Source organism: Cervus elaphus, chromosome 21 (genome assembly GCF_910594005.1).
Source record: "Cervus elaphus chromosome 21, mCerEla1.1, whole genome shotgun sequence".
NCBI lineage: Eukaryota > Metazoa > Chordata > Mammalia > Artiodactyla > Cervidae > Cervus > Cervus elaphus.
The window spans coordinates 8903431-8923579 of record NC_057835.1 but is presented as its reverse complement, the minus strand read 5'-3'; the positions used below and the strand labels follow the sequence as shown (position 1 = coordinate 8923579).

General features: G+C 51.5%; 1 protein-coding gene across 1 annotated transcript in view; it reads right to left on the bottom strand.

Annotated features, from left to right (window-relative positions):
• Positions 1-20149, bottom strand: part of COL22A1 (collagen type XXII alpha 1 chain) — a 219267-nt gene that overhangs the window by 8265 nt on the left and 190853 nt on the right. The window contains exons 50-59 of the mRNA XM_043880230.1: positions 18608-18661; positions 14986-15039; positions 11437-11490; positions 8788-8832; positions 8013-8066; positions 6651-6704; positions 4577-4630; positions 2867-2938; positions 2676-2711; positions 1637-1681 (exon numbers count right to left, since the gene is read on the bottom strand). Coding sequence (XP_043736165.1) covers positions 1637-1681; positions 2676-2711; positions 2867-2938; positions 4577-4630; positions 6651-6704; positions 8013-8066; positions 8788-8832; positions 11437-11490; positions 14986-15039; positions 18608-18661 — 522 coding nt within the window. The remainder of the gene's footprint in view (positions 1-1636; positions 1682-2675; positions 2712-2866; positions 2939-4576; positions 4631-6650; positions 6705-8012; positions 8067-8787; positions 8833-11436; positions 11491-14985; positions 15040-18607; positions 18662-20149) is intronic.

The window sequence follows — 20149 nt, the reverse complement described above, 5'->3', positions numbered from 1 at the left end:
CTGACTTTCAGATCCCAGTCTCGTCTCCTCCCAGCAGAGAAGGCCAGTGCAGTGATGAAACCATCTGCCACTTAACACATTTATGTGGGAAAGTGTGAAAAATGGTGGAAAAAGTCTGATAGGTTCGGGGGATTTACATAAAAAGTATATGTACGTGCACGCCCACCTGGTTCTGAGCACATGGATTCCAGAAAGACACAAGCAAGTGCACAGCGACAGACCCAAGAAAAGCGTGCTGGATGGGCACCTGGTCTTCACCGCATTCACTTTTTTTGTGTGTGCAATTGATATCGTTTAACTGTATTGCTTTTCAACAATAACAGTAAGAACAATGAGTTTAAAAATGAATGCAGCCAGATTTGAGGGGGGTCTCCTAAATTTCTCCCACGTGATGGGTTTTATGGGGACGTTGTCATCCATGGGTGGTCTCCAGTGTGGGGGTCTGGGAGGGTCCCTTTCATGCATCTCAGTGCCAAGGCCTGTGGTACAGTGTTTCCTATTTATTCCACGTCGCTACATCCCTCTGCGGTGAGAGGACCTGTCCCACATTTCAAATGTTCCAGAGCGGAAGGCATGAGGAGCCTGACCGCTGTCTGGCAACCTTCCACGAAACCACTTAACGGGTGAAGGCAACTCTCCTTTATTGACTAGGTATTAGAGAAGCTTCTATTTATTGATTAAGTATTAGAGAAGGTTCATGGTCTGAATTCCGCAGCTCCCAACCAAAACTCCAGCATGTGACAGCTCCGGCCAGCTCCTGGCTGGCATCACCCTCACTGTATTCACGGCCACAGCTCCAGCCCCTGGGTCCATCCTCAGGGGCCAACAATCACGAGAGTCACAGTCACTGGGAAGGAGAAGGGCAAGAGATGGAGGTGGGGCGAGAATCGCTGACCTCTCAGCTTCCATTTCTCTCTGGTCTGCAGGGGAAACCAGTCCGCACCCATCCACCTTGCAAGGAAAGCAGAGATAAACTCTGCAGGACCACAGGAAAAAAACCCAGGGCAGGTATGGGATGGCAGTGCCTTCCGTGTTGGGCAGCAGCGGGAGCCTGTGATGGCCAGTCACGTGGAGGACTGTTTAATTTCTCTGGAGGGAACAGGGGTTGTTATGGGTGAGAGAACGCCCCCTCCCCCCACCAGTGTTTCTTCCAAAACAGAATTGATTTTTTACCCTGTTGTTTTTTTTTTTTTTTTTTTGAAGGAATGCAATGTAAAGAAAAGCTTTCTGAGCACAGCGCCAAGACGATTCATTATGGGAAAATCTGTTCCCTTGTCACCTCCAGGGACAAAGCTGGTTCTTGGCAAATTGGCAGTTTGGGCTCCAAGCATGTCATGCACAGGCTTTCGCGCTCGGGGAGGAGACGGGGAGATTTGTCAAAGTCTGGGCATGCTTGCCTTCGAATGTGTAATTGCAATGATTTTACTCCCTAAAATAACAACCATGAAAACCACAACAAAACCCCAACAATGGAAAAAACCTCCTGCTGTGAGCTCACAACTTCTGGGGGGGGCAACAGAGAACAGGGAAGCCCCCATGGGAGCTGCTCCCCTGGCTAGGCAGCTTCTTAAAGCCCTGGACACAGGCCCCTTGCCCCCGGGAAGGTCGCCTGCACGTGACCACGTGTCCCACTCACCCTTTCTCCTCTGAGTCCTGGCTCTCCTGGCTTCCCAGGCACTCCCTGCAATGAAAGCAAAAGAGGGCAGTCACTTCACCAGGGGCATCTCTGCCCTTCTTAGTCCTTGCTGCCTGCGGAGGACAGGAGGTCCTCCGAGAGTCCTGCTCTTGTCTGATCATAAGCCCCCAACTCTTATGCACCCATCACCCTCGCCTGTCAGTTCCTGAAACATGCCACATTCTCTCCCCAGTGCTTCACATGTGCCGAGCGATCTTTTCCAAAAGCCCTTACCTGTCTCCCCCATCCCTTCCCACCCCTGCCCCTGCTCATCCTGAGGTCTGGGAGTAACCAGGGCTGGAGTATCTCTGCTGATGGAGCCCGGGGAGGACAGAGCTAAGGCATGATCTGGAAACTGGCATCATGCTGCTGGGTGGAAGGACTGTGGGGGGCAAGGCTGAACATGAGAAGTCAGTTGGGAGGTCCCTGCAAATGCCCAGGTGAGAGATGATGATGATCTCAGTCAGGTCTCTTAGCGGGAGAGCTGGACAGAGCTGGGCAGAGCTGAGAGGTACTGGGGAGTCAGAATGGACACGTCTTGTTAATGGACGGGACTTGCTGATGGGCTGGGTGCAGACAGCAATAGATAAGTGAGAGATGTATCAAGATGGCACCCTGGAACCAGCTCCCACGCAGAGTGAAAACACGGACCTTCGCTGAGAAAGCACTAGGGTGGTCTAGTGGCTAAGACTCTGAGCTCCCAATGCTGGGGTCTTGGGTTTGATCCCTGGTCAGGGGACTGCATCCCACATGCTGCAGCTATGAATCAAAGATCCCACGTGCTGTAACTAAGACTAGGTCAGCCAGATAAACAAATATTAAAAAATAAAATAAAAAGAATGCACTAGGATTTCAGGACAGTGACAGCAGAACACAGAAGCAAGTGCAGGTGCCCTGCTAAGCCCAGGGCCATGTGAAACAGCACGTATCGCCCGCCCATGCAGTGATCTATGTCTCCCACAGGAAAGGGTCCCCAGGAAAAGAGGGGTGTGGTACTTGCCTCCTTGCCTGGGACTCCTTTCTCTCCTGGCTCCCCCTACAATACAGAACAAGTATCAGTTAGCTGCATAGCATTAGCATGTTGCACGTAACACGAATGTCTTTAAAACAGACACTTTCGCTTGAGTCGTCTCTAGCAATGACAATAATCAAGGGTCCAGCCACGGAGATCCCAGCAGGGTCCATGCTCACCTGAGGCCCCCGGGGACCCAGGAAGCCTGGGAGCCCTGGGCTGCCGTTTTCTCCTTTGGTTCCCTTCTGGCCCTGCAGAGGGAAAACGGGGCATTCACTCTTCAAGGTTAAGGGTCAACTCAAGAAGGTTCAGAAATCTCGTAGCCCCTCTGTTATTCTGAGCACGTGAACAAAAGGAAAGACAACCCTTTTCCTGGCATGGAAGGGCTGGGATAGGGACAGAAGCTGTTCTGAGAATCCCTCCCACTGGTGGGGGACAGGAGGAGAATTTCCTGTGAACAGTCAATGGCCTCCGCGTTCAAAGCAACAGAAACACAAAGGGACAAACAAAACTCCTTGATGGGTATGGGCTTCCCTGGTGGCTCGGGCACCAAAGAATCTGACTGCCAAGCAGGAGATGCAGGTTCGATCCCTGGATCGGGAAGATCCTCTGGAGAAGGAAATGGCAACCTGCCCCAGGATTTTTGCCTGGGAAAAATCCCATGGACAGAGGAGCCTGGCAGGCTACAGTCCATGGGGCCCTAAGAGTCAGACACAAGTCAGTGACTAAGCCACCACCTTGACACATATGGGGCCCCTCTAAGTGACCTGCCCGGAGCAGCGGTGCTCCTCTTCCCAGTTGGCCAGTGGTTCTCACGGTTTGGCTCACTTTTGGGGGTAAAGTGTGTGGGAATCTTTCAGCTGCAACCTTTCTGGGAAGCCACCAAATGTGGGTCAGCCCTTCTGCGGCCAGCTCTGCACTGGGGGTGGATCAGCCTCGTGACGCAATCCTTCCTGTCTGCGACATCTCAGCACAGGTGACAAGACTCCTGCGATGGTTCCTACATGGCCGTCCCTGGTCCACCAGGACGATGGCACTCACAGGGCACCCAGGTGCCCAGTGTGCCTGGGAATGACGGCTCTCCCTGGACCACGGGGGTTCCTGGCAAACCAGGATGGGCTGCTCATCCTGACTTCCACAGTGACAACAGCTAGCCGGCCAGATGGGTCTGCCCATTGCCCCGTGCAATTACTGCTTGAGTACCAAACTATGAGGATGTCCTTCTCAAGAGGGTTGCCAGTTTTAGCTGATAAATCTACAGTAAGGCCGGGGTGGGAGGAAACGAGTGGACAGGTGTTGACTTATCCAACCCTAGGCCTCATCAAAGGCCTTCTCCACCATGTCTGGCCATCTACCAGACCTGAACCCTAAATCCTTAATCCACTATCCAGGGATCAGGACACTGCTGAACTACTCAAGCCCCCCTCTTCCTACTCCCTGCCCATTCTTTCATCTTGCTCTCCCCTGTCCCCACCTCCCACCCAGCAGGAGGATCCCCTTCAGCCAACTCTGGGTTACATTCAGCCCCACGATGCATGGCACCTACCCTCTCTCATATGTTAAGGGTCGTGGGCCTGACCCTGTCCTTCCATCCTCTAAAGGCATCAAACAACTAACACGCACTCTGAATACACATTTTAAAAACTCTTTAATAGTTTCTTTTTTTTTTTTTCCTATTGGATGCCTATGGTTGTAGACAACAGAGTTAAGTACGTAATCACATGAAAGAGGTCCTTCCTGGATCCTCTTGCCTCCAGCTTATTCCTACCATCCAAATACCATGTTTTCCCACTGAGGCTTCTGGGCACAGAGATCAGACAGGGCGATGTAAACCACACACCCTTCCGAAGCTTGCCCTGATTCCATCACAGCTGAGGAACAGTACTCACGGGGCTTCCTGGGGTGCCAGGCTCTCCCGGTGATCCAGGTGATCCATTCTTACCCTGATGGAAGGAACAGAAGTGAGGGTTCTGCTGGGAGGCTCTGCCAGGGCACCACAGGGAAGGAAGGAGGGACAGAGACTGCTAGACGAGGAGGGCTGGTCTCACACAGCTGTGACTTGGACCAGCATGGTTCCACGTCCTTACTTAGAGGCTGCTTATCAACCCTATGCAGCTTCCCTGGTGGCTCAGATGGGAAAGAATCTGCCTGCAGTGCAGGAGGCCCTATGTTCGATCCCTGGGCTGGGAAGATCTCCTGGAGAAGGGAATGTATACCCACACTTCAGTATTCTTGACTGGAGAATCCCATGGACAGAGGAGTCTGGAGCTTGGGATATTTAACTCATAATAAATGATAAATACTTAAATGAATTCACGTGCATGAAAAATCCTGGGCTGTTGACTGCTGCCCGGAGCAGAGGCATGGTAAATCATCGGGACCACATTTGCTGACTTATCCATTCATCTTCCCACTCAGATGCTGACTTAAGGAGCAAACAAAAGTGCTCACATCCCTGGAGGCCTGGTCTCAGCTGGGGATGCATGTTCCTGCCTTTACGGCCCACTCCTTCTCTGTGAGGGGCACTGCTGACCGCGTGGATAGAGATATCAGACATGGAAACACGGCAGATGCAGCATCACGTGGCTGCTGGATGGAAGGTCCATGCACTCCAGATTCCAGGACAGACTCACAACCGTCACATGCTCTAACTTGATGGGTATTTGGTGCCCATTTGTAATATAGGTGAATATATATAACCAGTAAGATCCTTGATAGAATAAAAATCAGAAAGTTCGAGAATGCTCCTAAGCTGCAGACAAATTCCTCGGGAGCCCAAATCTCACAGTCCCCGCTCCTGCCAATCCACAGGCTGAAGTCCTAATCCCCAGTGTGTCAGAAGGTGGCCTGGTTTGGAAATACAGTCACTGCATATGTAATTCATTAAGGTGAGGTCACACAAGAATAGGGCGGGCCCCTAATCCTATATGACTGGGGTCTTCATAAAAAGGGGACATTTGGACCAGAGGAATATCACAGGGAGAAAACCACATGAAGATGAAGGCACAGGCTGGGCTGATGCTTTTAGAAGCCAAGGAATGTCAGAGGCTGCTTACAAACCACCAGAGGTTCAGAGAGTCTTGAAATGGCTCTCCCTCACAGCCTCGGAAGGAACCAACTCTACTGGCATCTTGACCTTGGACCCCTAGGTCACAGAACACTGACAATGAATGTCTCAGATTTCTAGCCTCCACAACTGAAAGACAATGCATTTCTGTTGCTTAAGCCACTGTATTTTTGGTCCTTTTGCTATGACAGCCCTAGTGAATGAATACAGAACACGCCCGAACACCAGCACACTAACTTTAGGATTCCTAAAGCTGGCTCATGATTCGGGGCTGGGGGCTGTTACAGTGCCCCAGCCATGCCAAGTGGCACCTTTTTAGTATCTGGATTATGGATCGGTGGTCCCAGACAAGAGCCTGGGGAGTGTGCTGGGCTACGAGGTGGCCTTAGGGCAGCGGCTATTTACCAGCTGCTAAGACGTTTTGAGGGCTTCCCTGACAGCTCAGTTGGTAAAGAATCTGCCTGCAATGCAGGAGACCTGGGTTTGATCCCTGTGTTGGGAAGATCCCCTGGAGAAGGGAAAGGCTACCCACTCCAGTATTCTGTATGGAGAATTCCATACAGTCCATGGGGTCACAAAGAGTCGGACGTGACTGAGCGATTTTCACTTCACTTCACTTCAAGACGTTTTGAAATGAGATGGTTGGATGGCATCACCCACTTAATGGACATGAGTTTGAGCAAACTCCAGGAGAAAGTGAAGGACAGGGAAGCCTGGCGTGCTGCAGTCCATGCGGTCACAAAGAGTTGGACACAACTGAGCAACTGAACAACAACAAAGACATTTTGTCATTTTTTAATGACACACAGGGTTGCACCAGGATGAACCAACCAAATGTCACCATGGTAACAGGCCTGCCAAAGCACGGAGCAGATCGGCCTCAAGGCAAAACTCACCGGTAGGCCCCTCAGTCCTTGGGGACCCTGTGGCCCTGTAGGTCCGGTGTCACCCTGGAACAGAGAGAGGTCACGTCACCCCAGAGTCACTGCATGAAAATGGTGGGAGCAGACTTCCCCCAGGTGCCCTAGAGACCCAACAAATGGTGCCCAACACGTCTCATCACCAATCACCAGCTGTTCACGGGAACAGCTCACCTCCTGCAGGTAAGTCCTCATCTGTACACTTGTTGACTTAATTTACTTGTGTAGACCTGGGCCACCTGGACCCATGGGGACCTCGGGAGCTCCACCTGGAGCCAAGGGACATGACAGGGAAGAAAACTTTCCTTGGGGTCCCACATCTGAGTTGCTGGTCAGTCACCTGTGGCCACTCCTGCCTCAGTCTCCACAGTAAGAAAAATGCCACTGAAAGGTCTACAGAAGCTTCCAGGGTGCCGAGCAGCGAAGATTCGCCACCACTTCCCACACAGCCTTCCCGGCAGCCTCCTAATCGGGGTGTAAATCTCCTCATATTATAAATGAGAAAGACAGAAGCTTGGCCATACTCCTACACAAATTAGACTGTACAACACCCTAAAAAAATGGGGGTTTTAAATGAAAAGAGAGAGCTGAGAGGGAGGGAGGCAGGCACTCACACCATGAGCGGGCCCCGGAGCCTGTCCCCGCTGAATCCTGACCTGCTGGGCGAGCTGAACCCTCCACCCCCTGCCCGGGGGGCTTCCCTCACGCCCTCCCCTGTGAACTGGAGCGAGAGGGGTCAGTGAGCCCAAGATTCTCAGCCTGCCTTTCAGCACCGAGAGGCACCCTTCGGGAACAGAGCAGGGGAGAGGCCTCGCTCCAGCCAACGCAGCTGCCCGCCTTGATCTGCCTGCAGGTGGGCAGGCCGGTGGGTTTGTGGGATGGATCCCACTGCTAATGAAAAGCACAAGAAGAGCTAGATCCTTTCCAGCTCCAGCATCTCATGACCACAGATCAGCTGAGATGACAATGCACGTCAAGAGCCAGGGTGGGGGGACACATCACCAGGGGTTAAAGCCAGGTCCTAAAGGGCACCAGGGGCTGGGCACGGGGTCAGCTGGGATCTCAGGACCGTGAGCCGGTGCTCCTGACCAAACACCCATGTCCGGGAGACTGAGCCACGTCCACACACATCGGACTGCCCTGCGGGGAGGGCTCAGGAGGCCTGCAGTGCTGGCAGGTGAGACGTGGCCAAGAGATTCCCAGAATTCACCTGTGACTCCCTCCATCGTGATACCCACTCCCCTGCCCAGGTTCTAAGCGTCTCCTGGTCCTTGTCTAAACTATCTACACCCCTCCTCCCACAGGCCCTGCCAGGCCCCACCAGACACCCACACTCACATCTTTTCCTGGTGACCCTTCCCGGCCAGGGGGCCCCGTGGCGCCGGGCTCTCCCTAGAAGAAGCAGAGACACAATAGCTGCTGTTACGGAGAGAAATGAGGAATGCCAGTGTCCCAGCCGCCCTGCCTCGGAGCATGTGGGGAGGAAGACCAGGAGGACCGCCCACCCGAAAACAGCTCCCCCCCGGTTCTGGCCCCCAAGTGGGGTCTGCAGTGCCCCCAAAGCCAGCTGCGAGCCCTCTGAGCTGCGGGGAACCACCAGCTGACAGATCAGGCAAACTGCTGGGGGTTCCGTCTCCCCACGTGCTGACCTGCTGGCCCTTCCCTGCACCTCGGCTTCCTCCTCGCTGTAAAGAGCAGCGGCCTCACTGGGGACCACCCCCCCACCCCGCGAGGGATCCTTCTGTTTGGGGCACTCAGAAGAGACGGAGGAAGGCGGAGCACAGGAAGACAGGACCCGGGGTTTCCCAGCTGAAATAAGCTGGAGGTGTCCACACACAAGCTCTGGGACCTCAGGAAAACCACCACCATCCTCCGGCCGGCAGTGACCGCACCGGACTCCAGGCTGACCTGGTCAAACTGGTCGGACATCAGTGTGAGGCCCCTGGAGAAACGTCTAGAAACACTTAACTGGGGAGGAACGATGCTTCCAGTGGCTGCCTCTGTGCTCTCTCGGGACACAGCTCTGCCCGTCCCTCCAGGGCCCAGGAGTCTTGTGTCTAGAAGCGCCCGCTCGGGTGCAGGGGGACCGCCTGATGACGACATGTCCACTTACCTGGGGGCCAGGCGGGCCAGAGTCACCTGTGTGTCCCTTGAAGCCCTAGAAGAAAAAGGATGACGTTATCCCACCAGGGAGCAGGCTGGTAACGCAGGACCAGGTGGACTCCAGGGGGTGGAAGGAGCAGGAGGAGGCCGCAAGCCCCCGTTGGGTATGTGTAGGGGGTCTTCCCGACCCAGGGATCAAACCCAGGTCTCCTGCATTGCAGATGGACTCTTCACAGTCTGAGCCCCCAGGGAAGCCCTTATCTCCTTTAATCTCCTGTTTTCAAGAGCAAATGAAGGCCCTTCTGGGGAGAAGACCAGCCCTCGGGCTCAGCCATTAGATGAGAGCCCTGACCTGCGGGGCCCGCCATTGTGTGGTTATGGCTGTCATCCTGGAAACGTGTTCTCTGCCCACTCCTCCCCATTCCAGGGACAAGGATGGGACTTCGGAGGGAGGCCGTGAGGGTCACTCCCCAGGCCGTGGGGCAGTGCAATACAGAAGGGAGCTCGAGACTACGGGAGGAGCCAGGGAGAGGAAGACGCACTCCCTCAGATTTGATTCCAGTTTCAATCCTGTGACCTCGGAAAAGTCAGCTGACCCCCTGGAGTCCTGACATCACCATCTAAGGAATGAGGATAATAAAAATACCCACCCGGCAGAGTTCTGCCGGAGATCGGCAGAAAGGGGTGTTCTATGCTAGTAAGCGTGATGGAGCCAGGTCAGAAAATGAGCCTGGTCTGGGGCCCCGCTCTCTAGCTGCGGGCCTTGGGAGCTTTACATCTCTTTCTTGGGATTCAGTGTCTGTATCTATCAAGTGAGGGTGAATCTACTTCTGCAGGGTTGTTTTTCAGGATTGAGAAAGAGGTAAACCGTGCTCTCCACTGTTCAAAATAGGCCAGTTCCCCTTGCCTGGGTCCTGGGATACTCACTAGAGTCCCAAATCCAGCCATGCTCGGAGCCAGGGACCCTGGTTGTTCTCCTCCCAAACAATCATGGACAAAAGCACCCAGTAACGGAAGCCACACGCAATGCACCTGACACGTGGCGGGGAAATTCCTTTAGTACTCACTACTACCCTGCAGAAATGGGAACTGCTCTGATGCCCATTTCATAGGAGAAGAAGCAGGTTCAGAAAGGGCCCCTGACCCAGGTCACAGAGTTATTAAATGGCAAAGCAAAAGCTGAGCCCAGGTCTGTCTATCTCAAAGCTTACATGTCTCTGATTGACACAGTGCCAGCCAGAGGAGGCGGGTCTTTCATCACCTGCCTGGGTCTCTAACCTCTATCCTTGCACTGAAGTCAGAGTCCTTACAACTCTCAGTTGAGAGATGGGCCTTGCCCCAACACAATTCCCAGCAAATGGATCTTCTTGGTCGAAAAAACAAAGAAACAAAGAAACCCCTCCTTCCAATAAACCAGTGGTGGCGGTGAGTTTAGTTAATCTCTAAGTCGTGTCCAACTCTTTGGGACCCCATGGGCTGTAGCCAGCAGGCTCCTCTGTTCATGGGATTCTCCAGGCAAGAATACTGGAGTGGGCTGTCATTCTTTCTCCACCAATAAGCCAGTAACAACCTCAAAAAAAAATAATAATAACTAATTCTGTGTTTTAATCCTCCAAAGAGGTGATATTGTGCGGTCCTGGGTTTCTTCTCCTGGTGCAATCAGGTGAAAAGCAGGGAGATTTAGGAAAAAGGAAAGTACTTTTTTTTGTTTTATCTCCTTACTGAATACTAGCCAGGTGAGTTATTGATTTTTTTTTAACAGAGAAGAAAATTAAGGAAATAGAACTAGCATTTTCATCTCCTACTTCTTGCCAGTAGGCGATTTCTGGCAATCTGCTATCTGGCAAAATTATACCTAGATAATTGGATTTTAAGATTTTCATTGAAAATTACATTTTCCCAAAAAGAAAATCTAAGGAACTGTGTAAACAACTTTGAGATCATAAAGAAGTAAAGCATTTAGCAGAAAAAAGAAACAACCCAAGAAACCTAAAATACACAGAGTTCATTTTTGTAGAAAAGGTGTCTGTGCTTATTTATGTGTAAAATAAATAGCTCAACAGCTAGATATAGATCTAAATATATAAATGATAGGTATAGATTTAGATATATAAATGTTGGATTTCATACATAGAAGACTAAAACTCATACTAGAATATTAACAGCATTACTTCTGTGTTGTAGAATTATGTTAACTCAATTTTCTTCTCTATAACATTACTTTTCTTATTCTTCTTATGACCATCATCATTTGTTATTGTTATGCAGTGAAAATGAGTTACACTTCTAATTGAAGAAAAATACTTTAGCTGTGGAAAGGTTTCAGAATGAAAATTAAGACTCATTTTTAGGGTCTGTCATCCAGAGAAAGCCTATTAAAAAATATAATAAATGGGATAAGAACAAAGGAAATTTAGAGTAACAACATTGTGACAATGGTTGCAAGTGGGAAAATAAATTTTACAGCAATGGCACGGGAAGTGACTGGATTTACTGCATGTAAGTACCAGTGTCTTGGAAGGGAGGTACTTCTGGAATTCATGGCTGGGCGGTTTCAGAGAACCCGGCCCACAGTGACATAGGCAACTGGCTGGTGGCTTTATTCCACTGTGGATAACACACACACACACACACACACACACACACTCTAAGCACTTACAGGGGGACCGCGGGCACCCTCTGGTCCTGGCAGACCTGGCTCTCCTGTTTTGCCCTGAGGATAAAGAAGAAAAGAAAAATTTGAGGACAATATTTTCAGGATCTTCCTATTCTTGGTTACCCAGGCTTCACATTTCCACCAGCCAGTCTCTGCACCTGCCAATCCTACCCTCCGGCCCCGTGGTCCATTTCAGTCCATACAGAACAGCGCTGTGTAGTCCAGCCTATTAGGTTCTTGGTCTTCCTGGGACGGTGCTGGGTACACAAGGTTCATCTCTAAGACACCCATTCACAGTGCCCCTATTTAATTCTCCAGATTGTTCTGGTGTGGATGAGAAATTATGTAGACACCCAAGCCAGAAGTAGCTTTATACTACTCACAAAACCACCACAAGGCACCTACTAACAACTGCATCTTATAGAAGGGGACACTGAGGCTCAAAGTTACAGTTACACTGAGTTAATAAACAGCAGAGCCAGACTGAATCCCAGTGACAGCCAAAAGGATGCTCTCCTCACCCCAGCAGCAGTGTCTGCGACAGGCACGCCTTCAACTGACTCACCCCATTCCCATCCTACCTCCTCCTAACTCTATGCAAGTAACTGGGACACCCTGCTATTCAAGAGTCTCCCCTCCCAGCAGTCTTGTATGGCCCTGGAGAGAACAGAGCAATGAACACAGGCCAGTGGATGCTGAAGTCCAGATAAAAGTGGTGAGAGGTAGGGGAGGGTTGGGGGAGCAGGGAAAGTGGGTGAGAGGCCACGTGTGGTTGATGGGGAGATGGGCACAGGAGGCCCACCCACCCCCAAATCCTCCCTCATCCCACAGGTCATAACCTTGAGGGTCCGATGGGGTCCAAGAGGCAGCACAGGAGAGGCAGAAGAGCAGCCGTGGGTTTAGAGTCAGAATTCCGGAGAGAAGGAGGAGGGGGCACCAAGGTCTGATTTCTAAGCCAGTTTCTTCTCTGTCCCAGCTCCCCGAAGCCTAGCCCTGGTCTTGGGGGTCATGCCTTCCCTGGATCTGTTTCTCAGCTGTACACTCAGGACCATCTCCCCTCCACAGGGCCTATTGCTGGAGGGGATATGGGCCTAGCCTGGCCCTGGCCCCACAGTCAAGTGGGACGCCCAGCACTGGCCCAAGCTGTAGCAGGAAAAGCGCAACCGCCAGCCACAGCTGAGGGTGTCCTAGGTACCAGCACAGCCAGTGCTTCACGCAGTGGTGTCAATGAGTCCTCACTGTAACCCATGAAGGAGACACTCTATTCTCGCCCAGGCAGCACTCCACGGCACGGAGGTCAAGCGACCTGCTCAGGGTCAAACAACTGGGGTTATAACGCAGGTCATCTGGCTCAGAGTCTCGAAGCTTCATCCTCCACTGTAATTCACGCTCAGTGCCTCCTATGAAAAATAATGCAATGGGCAACTCTTAACAGCTGCCTGTCTACCCATCTATCTATCCATGCATCCGCCGTCTGTCTATTCACTGTGTTCCTCTGTGCCCCCAGCACACCAGAATCTAAAGGACCAGGGCAAACTGAAAGCAACCAGCCGCCACCCGCAGTCAATGCTGCAGTTTCTGGACCCCCACCCCGGGCTCCCCTGGAGGGGCTCCTGTCACTCTGTCCATCAGCCTCTGCTCAGGGAGGGGGCTGTGCGCAGACCCTGAGGGTGCAGAGGGCCCAAGAGCACGGGAGGCCAGGCCCCCTGGAGCTCCTCCAGCCAAGCAGTTGAAGGTGATGATAAACGCCCAGCCTCCTGTCCTTTGGCAACAGTGGGGGCGGGCACGTGTGCCGCTCTCAGCGGGCCTCCAGGGAGCGGACCCGAGGTGCCCGCTGGGCCGCCCGCTCACCGGCTGCCAGCAGCTCTCCTCTCCTGGTTTCCCCTCCTCACTCGGTGCCTGCTCCTGGGGTCTGCACCCCATCCCAGACCCCGCCCCGCATCCTGGGCTCCCGGTCTGCTCGGAGGACATCTCTGACGCCATCCATCCTCTGCCAGTTTCCTCCCAAGCAGCTCAGAGTGATAAACGTCAGGACGGCCACCCGAAGACCCCAGAAGAAGCTGCCTGGTGAGCTCTGGACTGCGTGCTGTGGGGGAGCGGGCGTGGGGGGAGTCGCTGAGCACCCCCTGCTTCCAGTAGAGCTGGCCCTGTGTCCCGTGGACGGACTCGGCCAGTGGTGACCCAGAGCAGACCTGGCCTCCTATCCGTCTACACCCAGCGCCTGGCACAGACCTTTCTGTGTGAAGACCGAGGGCCTCACACACGCATCCGGTGCTGTCAGTCACAGCCGCTCGGGACAGTACGAGCTTAGCCGCTCAGGCATGTCCGACTTCTTGCTACTCCTGGCACTGTAGCCCGCCAGGCTCCTCTGTCCGTAGGATTTCCCAGGCAAGAATACTGGTGTGGGTTGCCATTTCCTCCTCCAGGGGATCTTCCTGACCCAGGGATCGGCCCCCATCTCCCGTGTCTCCTACATTGCCACTTCCTGCAAACAAGCTGCCTGCCTGCTCTGCGGTATTAAACACTGGGGTCAGCCTTCAGGGTGTGGGTCCCGACTGCTTCCTTTCCCAGCTGGGTGGCCTCGGCCAGCCTATTTAACCGCTCTGTGCCTCAGTTTCCTCATCTGGACCAATAATGACACCCACACCCCACAGGGGTTTTCTGGGGGTTACACCACAAAATGTAAGGGAGTGCTCGGTACCCCTAGCCCTCAGCGTGCCCGCAGCAGCTGTCGGCCACAGTGGCGACATTTGTCCTTCTCTCTCCCTGGCCAGGTCCTCAGCCTGGCTACCTGCCCCTTGCCCACTGGGGCTGCTTTGCTGGGTGGGCATCAGCCTTCAGCAGCTCAGATGAGCTTTGGACTCTGCTCGCTGCCCTGGGCTCTGTTTTCTCCTCTCAGCAGTGAATTCTGCTTTCAGCATCTGGCAAAGAGTAAAAAGTGATAACGAAGATGCTTCTGGGGAGTCACATAAGACACAGAATGAATCATAATAGTTATGACCAGACAAATCAGCTGGAAGACAAATCTTGCTGTAGAGATTTTTACGTAATTCCACTTAGCGGTTCTAAAGGCTCCACGGTTCTAACCTCACCAGGAGTTAAAACTATGGCAGTTGGGAAAAGTAACTCACTAAATTGATTAACAGTTAAAGAAGCCTGATGCGTTTAACCAGTTTCTCACCTCATCTGATTCTTCAGCAACTCCAGTGAGTGGCTACTATTATTCTCGTCCTATCTGAAATGAGACTGAAGCCTGGTGCAGACTCTGACTCACACCAGATCACAAGCCTGCACGGAGTGGAGCCAGCACCCAAAGCCCGTTCCTTTTTCTGGGGGCGGCTGCAATTTTGGCATAAAATATTTTAATTTAATTTTACCAATAAGCAAAATTTAAAACGATAATACCCTGCTGGGCTCTTGGGGAAAGAAAATGAAGACACGCACAGAAGAGAACTCTCACTGTGCCTGGGTCCTGGAAGCTCCGGGCACAGAGCGGTCGTTTCTAAAACGGCTGCTCTGACGTGTAAGTGATAAGAAACCAGAGTCCCTTACCGGCTCTCCGGGGGGCCCCGGTCTTCCATCTCTGCCCTCTTTGCCTTCTTCTCCCTGCAAGAGAAATTCAAACCGGTTATCTGGCTGCAGATGCCAAGAGGGAGGGAAGGACAGAGGTTGTTTTTGTTTTTTGGGTTTTTTTTTTTGCTGGGTGTACAGCTACATCCACACGCGACCGACAGAACCGGCTCCGTTTCCAGGTTCCCCCCCCAGCACCACCTTTCTGACTTGGATCCTCTGTTGGGCAGCGCCTGGCACACAGCGGGAAAGCAGTACATTTCACTGGCATCATTTTTTATTGGCATGGATGGAGAGAAGCCCTTCCTGGACATTCTCTAACTCAGGACACTACAGACTCATCTCCAGGCCTCCTGTGTTGATGACAGCGATGAGGGGGTGAAGATGCGGCTTCTTATGAAGGTGACAAGGACCCCAAGGACTCAAGGAACTCCTGGGACCTGAGAGGTGTGCTGAGAATGACAGCCAGGGCCACGTCTGGGCATAGGAAGGCCACCAACATGTCACACTTCTTTCCATGAAATCAAACTACGACTCCCACCTGCTCCCCACTCCCTCCAGCCCAGCCGCTGCTCTCAGTCCAATCACCATTAGCCTCATGTTTCTCTAAGAGACTGTGAGGTTGCAGGGGTCTCTGCAGATCAGGACAACGATACGTCACACAGACTTAGGCTCCAATCCGGGGCTACCTAGACTGGGCGAGTTCCGGGGAAAGAAAGCAGCAGGCAGCAGGGCCGAGGGAGCCAGAGTCACAGCGGGCAAGGTTAGAACTCGTCTGCACCAACAACGCGTATGATCTTGGGAGACGTGCTGACATTCTCAGCTCTCAGCGGCCCCTCTCCCAAACAGAGATGACAAATCTGCCTGGCAGAGTCACGACGGGGCTCAGAATCAGTGCTGGCACCTGAGATGCTTAACCAACCAGCGACGGCAAACGACGCCAGCAGTGAAGCTGCTCTGGCACTGACAGGTACGCAGACATAACGCGGCGCCCTCACCAGCGCCCGCAACGTCGGTGCCCAGGTACCAGGGGGAAGCACCGCGGACGGTAACTTAAGTTTACTGACCACCCGGGCCACCAGCCAATGCTCCATGCGCGTCCACAACCCACAGTGACTCCGCCCCTGGCATAACTGTGGTGACACCAGGCAAGCCAGCTGGGCAGGCCCGGAGGTCCTTTTCTCAACTAAGAGTTTAACTCCAGAAACTGCTTCTCCCCCTGCATGGAGTGGCCGGCAGGAGGATCAAGAGACCCACGCACAGCAGAGAAAGCCCAGGAACAGGGTGAGATTAGCACAGCAAGGACAGCGGCCGGGGCTGGAGGCTGGAGACCTCGGCACGAACCGAGGAGCGGGACTGTGGCGAGGACTACACGGGTTAACACAAAGTGTGGACAGCGCTTTGCCCACAGCCCACCCTGCGATTAGCACACAGAAACGATTATGACTCCTATCGCATGGGCAGAAGGGAGAGGAAGAGTTTTCTAGATAAGGATGATTTGTTAAAGGAAGGCAGAGTAATGTAGAGTCGCCGGGAGGAAGGGCCGTGGATTGAGGATGGATTTCACAGGGACAGAATTGAAGAGACACAGAGGGAAAAACAGGGATCAATTCACGAGGCACCAGGGAGGTCAAAATCTTGGCTCCATCTGCCGATAACCACGAGCAGATGAGTTAAGAACTGGAAGGAAAGAAGGGCGGCAAAAGGGGAGGTAGGAGGAATCCCTCTAAATCACAGAATCATATCCAAGGTCATTTCTTTCCTCTCCAGTTACCCCAGGACTTTGATGATAAGACTCTGGCACAAAATTCAAACTGAGATCGTCTCTCCTTACCTCTACAATGGTTGGAATGAAATCAGACATTCCCTAGTTGCTCTGACACACTAGGCCACATGGTTGCAGTTTATACCAACAGCGGTTTCACATCCCAGCCTGTCTTTTAAGATCTGGGCACCCTGGACAGGGGACTTAATCTCCAGGGCTGCGTGGCTGCAGTGAGGCCCACTGGCGATGCCCAGGAAATGCCTCCTTGACCAGTGGAGGCGTTTATCAGACATTCAAGGAGGAAGGGCTCCACGAAAACTGTTCATTCACCCACATATTTATTTCATGTGCTCAGCATGTGTGGGGAGCAAAAAAGCCTGGTGTCACAGACTCCAGAGCCCAGAACACAACCTATTGACTACCAGGTGTTCTTTCATGTCCCCAGATCTAGCAACTAGTAGGTGCCTAATTAGAGTGTGCTGAATAATCAAATCAATTAATAATGGGGGAGGTTGTCACGGATCATACCATGACATAAAGATGTGATACCCACTGAGGCAGACACTTGAGAAAAAAGGCAAGAGACTAAGCCTATCCTGGCCTGGGGGGCAGACAGCACTTCTGGGAAGTGATGCCTGGGATGAGATGGGAAAGATCAAAGGCATCGACTAGTGAAAGAGGTGACAAGAGGGCATTCGCGGGGGATACAGACACACATGCAAAGGTCCTGTGGCCTGGAGAGGAGAGGATGCAGAGTGCTTAGGAACTTAAAGCCAGTACAAGGCCAGCACAGCTGGAACAGAAGGACACGTAGTGGAGGGCGATGGGTGGGGCCTGTGGCCAGGAGAGGTGCCAGAAGCAGGCACACTCCAGACCTGGAGCCACACAAGGACATGTTCTCAATGGGAAGGCAGCAGGTGACCTCCCCGGACCAGTCTTTCTACTAACACACTGGAGAGTCTGACCCTATTGAGAAATATATTGGGTTGGCCAAGAGGTTTATTCCGGTTTTCCCGTAAGATGTTACAGAAAAACCCAAACGAACATTTTGGCCAACCCGATGTCAAACTGAAAAGTGCAGAGCAGCAAGCTTCCCTGGGGGCTCAGATGGTGAAGAATCTGCCTGCAATGCAGGAGACCAGGGTTCAATCCCTGAGCTGGAGAAGGGAGTGGCTACCCACTCCAGCATTCTTGTCTGAAGAATCTCATGGACAGAGGAGCCTGGCAGGCTACAGTCCATGGGGTCGCAGAGAGTCGGACACGACTGAGTGACTTTCACTTCACTTCACTTCAGTTTTGCAGTATGGTTCAAGAACCTTAGATATTATTACACTCTGACAAGTAGACTTCACTTTTGGGCACCGTCCTACACAAGTAAGGGAAGTGCTATGCATGTAAAATAATCTACTGTAGATTTTTTAAATAGTTATAAGTTTTATCAGGCAATAAAGAATAATCATACATATTTTCATACATTTATTGGGTAGAGTGTATGTAAAATTTATGAGCGTTTAATACCAGTGTGGAAAATAGAAAATGTTTATATTATCACAAACCATTATCAGGGTTATGTGTGTATGTGTGTGTTAATGTGTGTGTGTGTGTGTGTGTGTAGAGAGAGAGATGAAAATTTTATTCACATAAGTAAACAACAACAAATGTATACATACAGAAGGAATTAGATTAGGACTGACTTTGTTTAGTGATTTTTTTTCCTAATTTTCTATTGTACCAGAAAGTCCCCTAGTAAACACACTTTGCTTTAACAATGGTGAAATATCATTTTCTTGGCATATTTTTGTAGTAGAGAAACTCAATTTAAAATAAAAAGCCACTTACTGGGATGCCGGGTAATCCAGATGGGCCTTGGGGGCCAGGGGGACCCTCTTTCCCCTAAAAGATCCAAAACACAGAACACCATTAAATTTCTCAGGCTGGCTTTTATGCAGGTGAGTGATCTCACCCAGAATCACCTTCGTAGTTGGGAAGGAGTCCTCAGTGAGGAGCATTAGACGCTTCTGCCTGGATCTCATCCGCCTTGTTCCTTTCCAGGAGCTGCTTCTCCGGGGCAGGGAGGTGCCCTGAGCAGGGCACAATCACACAGCCGGTGTGCAGACTGTGACTCACTTTGGCCTTATTACATGGACTCAGGGGGAATTAGGGCTTGGAAGGCACAGTGGGAAGAGGCTTAGGGGTCCACGAGACCTGGGTCCAGATCCCACTCTGCGTTCTGTCCCCAAACCGCTCCCGTCTCAGGAGCCTGCCTCCCAGCACAGACACAGCACCAGTAGGGCTTCTGCTCACAGGATGTAGGACAAGAGAAGAACTGGCCGGGGACGCAGACAACAGATGGTTCTGTTACTGCCGCCCTCTGATCCAGAGGTTCCCCACTGTTTACCATCCATGGTGGCGCTCAGTATCCCTTTTCCTCTGTGAAATTGACTTTGAAGGATTCTGTTTACCAAGCTGCCTTAATTAATACTTCCTTTCCATTTTAGTCACCAAAAACACACACCACAGTCAACCAGATGGGGTAATCAGTGTTAACATTTTTATCCCAGTGGGCTTATTTATATCACCCAGTATTTTAAGAAGTCCTCATAACTTCTGAATCTCCTTTTGCTTTTCCTTTTCAATAAGACACTGATGTCAGGTTTTACACTCTAATCCACATTCCACATTTGGAATTGACAACAACTTGTAAACATCTCTGTAGACTTAAGTTGCATGATATTTGAGATTATCCAGAGACACTGTCACTTACACCAATGTAAAATATTCACAAAGCAAACAAAAAAATTTCACCCCCTCCCTGTATCACAACACCTGCAAACACATTCACAAACAAAGTGGGTTTTTTGTCAACTTGGGCCAAATATTCAATCACACTAGGTATTTTTAAATAGAGATAACAGAGCTTCCCAGATACCTCCCTGGATGCTTGTTATTCCAGAGACCTTACTATGTAAACACTGGGGATCTAGGGCAAGAGTCAGCAAGCTCTGGCTCTCAGCCTGCTTGCACCAAGTTTTATCAGGACACAGTCTCACCCCTTAGTTCACCCGTTGTCTGTGGCTGATTTCACCTTATTATGGCAGAGCTGAATATATGCACCAGAGACCACATGGCCCACAAGACTAAAACATCCACTGTTCAGGGTCTTTTTGCTCCAAACAGGTGAGTTGAAGACTCAATAAGGAGTCAGTACGGTTGTTCCTAAGCCTACTTTCATGACTCGTTGCATGCCATTGAAATTATGCAATTTAATTTTTCACTAGATTACCCAATTAAATTTAGATGGAAAGAAGAAAAACAATGATCGTTTTATGAAAATTAAGACATTGAAAATACTTGACAAAGGGTTAGACACTCACTGTCTAA